The sequence below is a fragment of the Chinchilla lanigera genome, unplaced genomic scaffold (genome assembly GCF_000276665.1).
Source record: "Chinchilla lanigera isolate Chin_1 unplaced genomic scaffold, ChiLan1.0 scaffold00043, whole genome shotgun sequence".
Lineage (NCBI taxonomy): Eukaryota > Metazoa > Chordata > Mammalia > Rodentia > Chinchillidae > Chinchilla > Chinchilla lanigera.
In genome coordinates this window covers 4115379-4117878 of record NW_004955444.1, presented here as the reverse complement: position 1 = coordinate 4117878, position 2500 = coordinate 4115379, and the positions used below count along the sequence as shown (strand labels likewise).

At 48.3% G+C, this 2500-nt stretch overlaps 3 protein-coding genes across 3 annotated transcripts in view; 1 reads left to right on the top strand and 2 right to left on the bottom strand.

Annotated features, from left to right (window-relative positions):
- The window catches only part of LOC106149358 (translation initiation factor IF-2-like), a gene marked incomplete in the record, with an annotated part of 8077 nt that extends 6809 nt beyond the window's left edge, over window positions 1–1268 (bottom strand). Inside the window, 1 exon segment of the mRNA XM_013518138.1 lies at window positions 1123–1268. Within this exon segment, the coding sequence (XP_013373592.1) occupies window positions 1123–1268 (146 nt within the window).
- A 534-nt stretch (window positions 1269–1802) lies between these two features.
- Window positions 1803–2500, top strand: part of Zfhx4 (zinc finger homeobox 4) — a 177247-nt gene continuing 176549 nt past the window's right edge. The window contains exon 1 of the mRNA XM_005392196.2: window positions 1803–2165. The gene's annotated coding sequence lies outside the window, so the exon portion shown is untranslated. The remainder of the gene's footprint in view (window positions 2166–2500) is intronic.
- Window positions 2167–2500, bottom strand: LOC106149377 (translation initiation factor IF-2-like; the record flags this gene model as incomplete). Its single annotated transcript, XM_013518194.1, is given in 1 exon segment — window positions 2167–2500. A coding segment is annotated over 1 exon segment (292 nt), but the record flags the coding sequence as incomplete, so codon positions are not given.

Below are 2500 nucleotides of genomic sequence, written 5' to 3'. Positions count from 1 at the left end.
GGTAGATAATTTTCTTAGTGGCCCTGGTTTCTAGAACACTACTACGCATCCTGACTGCAGATTCCTAAGGTGGGGATGTGCTTTTCTCTCCTAATAGAGACGTATCTAGGTTTTATTCTCTGCTGTAAGCCGCTGGACTTTCACTGTAACCTTAGCCAGTTGCTGAAGGCAACAAGCTGTCCTGATCTGGGCCTAGTTCTGCTCGTTTGAGCACTACGCTGTTCTCCTCTCAGGTGTTTGGTAGGGTTCTTAATTCCCTCTGCATCAATCCTAGGATCTTCCAAATATCCCCTGCTAACACAAGGTTTTCGGCCCAGAAAGATGCATGTTCGCAGCCCCTGTCGTCTCAAGTGCTTGCGTGGAAACCTTTCTGTTGGCATTTGGTAGGTTTGACGCTGAAGGCCTAAGACAAGGTTCTGAAGCAGATCCTGCAATCCAGAACTTCAAAGGCCTGTCAGCCCAGAGAGGCTCTCGCCCCACCTGTCCAGGAAGCTGGACATTGCTAGTATTTCCTGTTTTTAGCTCATTTGATTTGTTACTCTTGCCTCCTCTCCAGAAGTCCTGTTTGTGAAATATTACATAAATGGTGTCTACTTGTGACCGCTGGTGTAGCAGTGTATCAAGATGCTATCTGAATAGCAATGCACACACACATGCACACGCACATATATATATATATATATATTCCATATTAAGTAGGGGGTATTTAAAAGTATGTCTATTCCAAGTTTTACTTAATTATCTTTTAATGAAAGTGTCACTCATATTCACATCTGTAATACTGGCAAGAGATAATTAGATTTTCAAATGAGAATCAGCCACCTTAAATTTTGCACCAGAAAATACCAAGTATATTTCATTCTAATGAGATCTGTAGTGGGGTTTTAAAATTCATCATAATGTGGTTCCAGAAAGATAACTCAACAGACTCAGAAGATGAAAGGGTTTTTTTCCCTAAGTCTTCTTAAAGCTATTACACTGAACTTATGCAATTCTGATAAAATATTCAGGAATATTACATAAAGGCTAGCACTGTACCCCCGGTATCATCCTTGCAGTCATTACTTACTCTCTCATTTGGAAGTTTACTCTGACTAAACTGAGCATTTCCATCTCTCTTGCCCTGGGTTTGTCTCTCCTGCGTAAGAGAAAGGTCCGAGTTTCAGTGGAATGCCTGAGGATGCAGAGCGCAGTTCCTCCTGCGGACACGGCTGGGCTGAGCTGGCTGTGCCCGTAGCCAGGCACCGTCTATTTACATACATCTGCATATTTGCTCAGGCCCCACATTTTGCCACTAAAGTGCGTGCAAGTTCGCAGTCCAGTCAACTAGGCAGAGGAGAGCTCCTCATTACCCTAACTCGTATTTCTGCTTAAAGCTCCCTAGTAAACAAATCTGTGGTCCGATAGTAATTACTTTACCTCATTAAAATTAAAAAAAAAAAAATCTCGAACGGTTAAAGGCCGCTGCTGCGACAGCGTTTGTGTTTTATATCCCTCCTCTGTGTGCCGAGCGCCTGTGTTTAGTGAAGTTTGGGAGCCGAGCGCAGGGGAGCGCGGGGTGCGAGCCCCGGGGCTCCCCACCCGCCGTTCTCCGCGGCCGCCGCGTCCCGGGCTCCAGCCGCAGCGCCGCTCCGAGCCTTGGAAGTCGCGAGGCTCCCGGGCTGCTCGAGTCCCGGCTGCGCGTCATTTGCAGTCTGGGGAATGTTGATCACCTCACTAATTACACCTCTCCCCCTCCCTTCCCTCTCCCTCGCTCTCCTCTCTCATTCCCAGAGTGCATATCGGGAATAGACACACAAAGACATGCGCACTCAACTTAATCAGCCATTTTTTTAAACAGGGCTAAAACGATAATAATTAGCAGAATAAAGACATATCGGATTTTCATTTCCTTTCCTCCTCTCCCAACCCCTTCCCAGCCAAACAGCGAGGCCGCGGTCGGCACATGCTTTAACTCCTCCCGGACCCCCGAGGACCGCTCCATGCCCCCCGCTTTCTGCTCCGGCGTTTTTATTTTCACCCAATAAAGTTCGAGGATTATTTTTTTATTTTTTTTTATTTTTTAATGAACCCTCTCGTTTTACTTGGATGTGATCAGCTGTAAGTAAAATAAAAGCAAAACAAAAAAGGCGAAGATCGCGTAGGAACTGCAGGGCAAATGGAAAGTAAGTTTTTTCTTTAACTTTTATTGAGTAGTTTGTGTTAAATTTAGGTCGAGTATCGATTATCTTTCCAGCCTGATCTCGCACAGGCTTTGATATTTCGCTCCCGCTCCCTCTCTCCGCCTCTCCCTCTGCCCGGCTGCCGGCTCCCCGCGCTCGCGCCCACATCCCCTCTTCCCGACCGTGCCTTCCGCTCTGCCCCCTCTGCTATCTCTCTGCCCCTCTTTCGGCTCGAGGGCCGGCCGTGCCGCGGGCGGGCGAGGGCGCCGAGGGACCTGGCTCTGCGCTCCCTCCGGGGCTCGGTCTCCCGGGATGGAACTTCGGGCGCGGCGCGATCG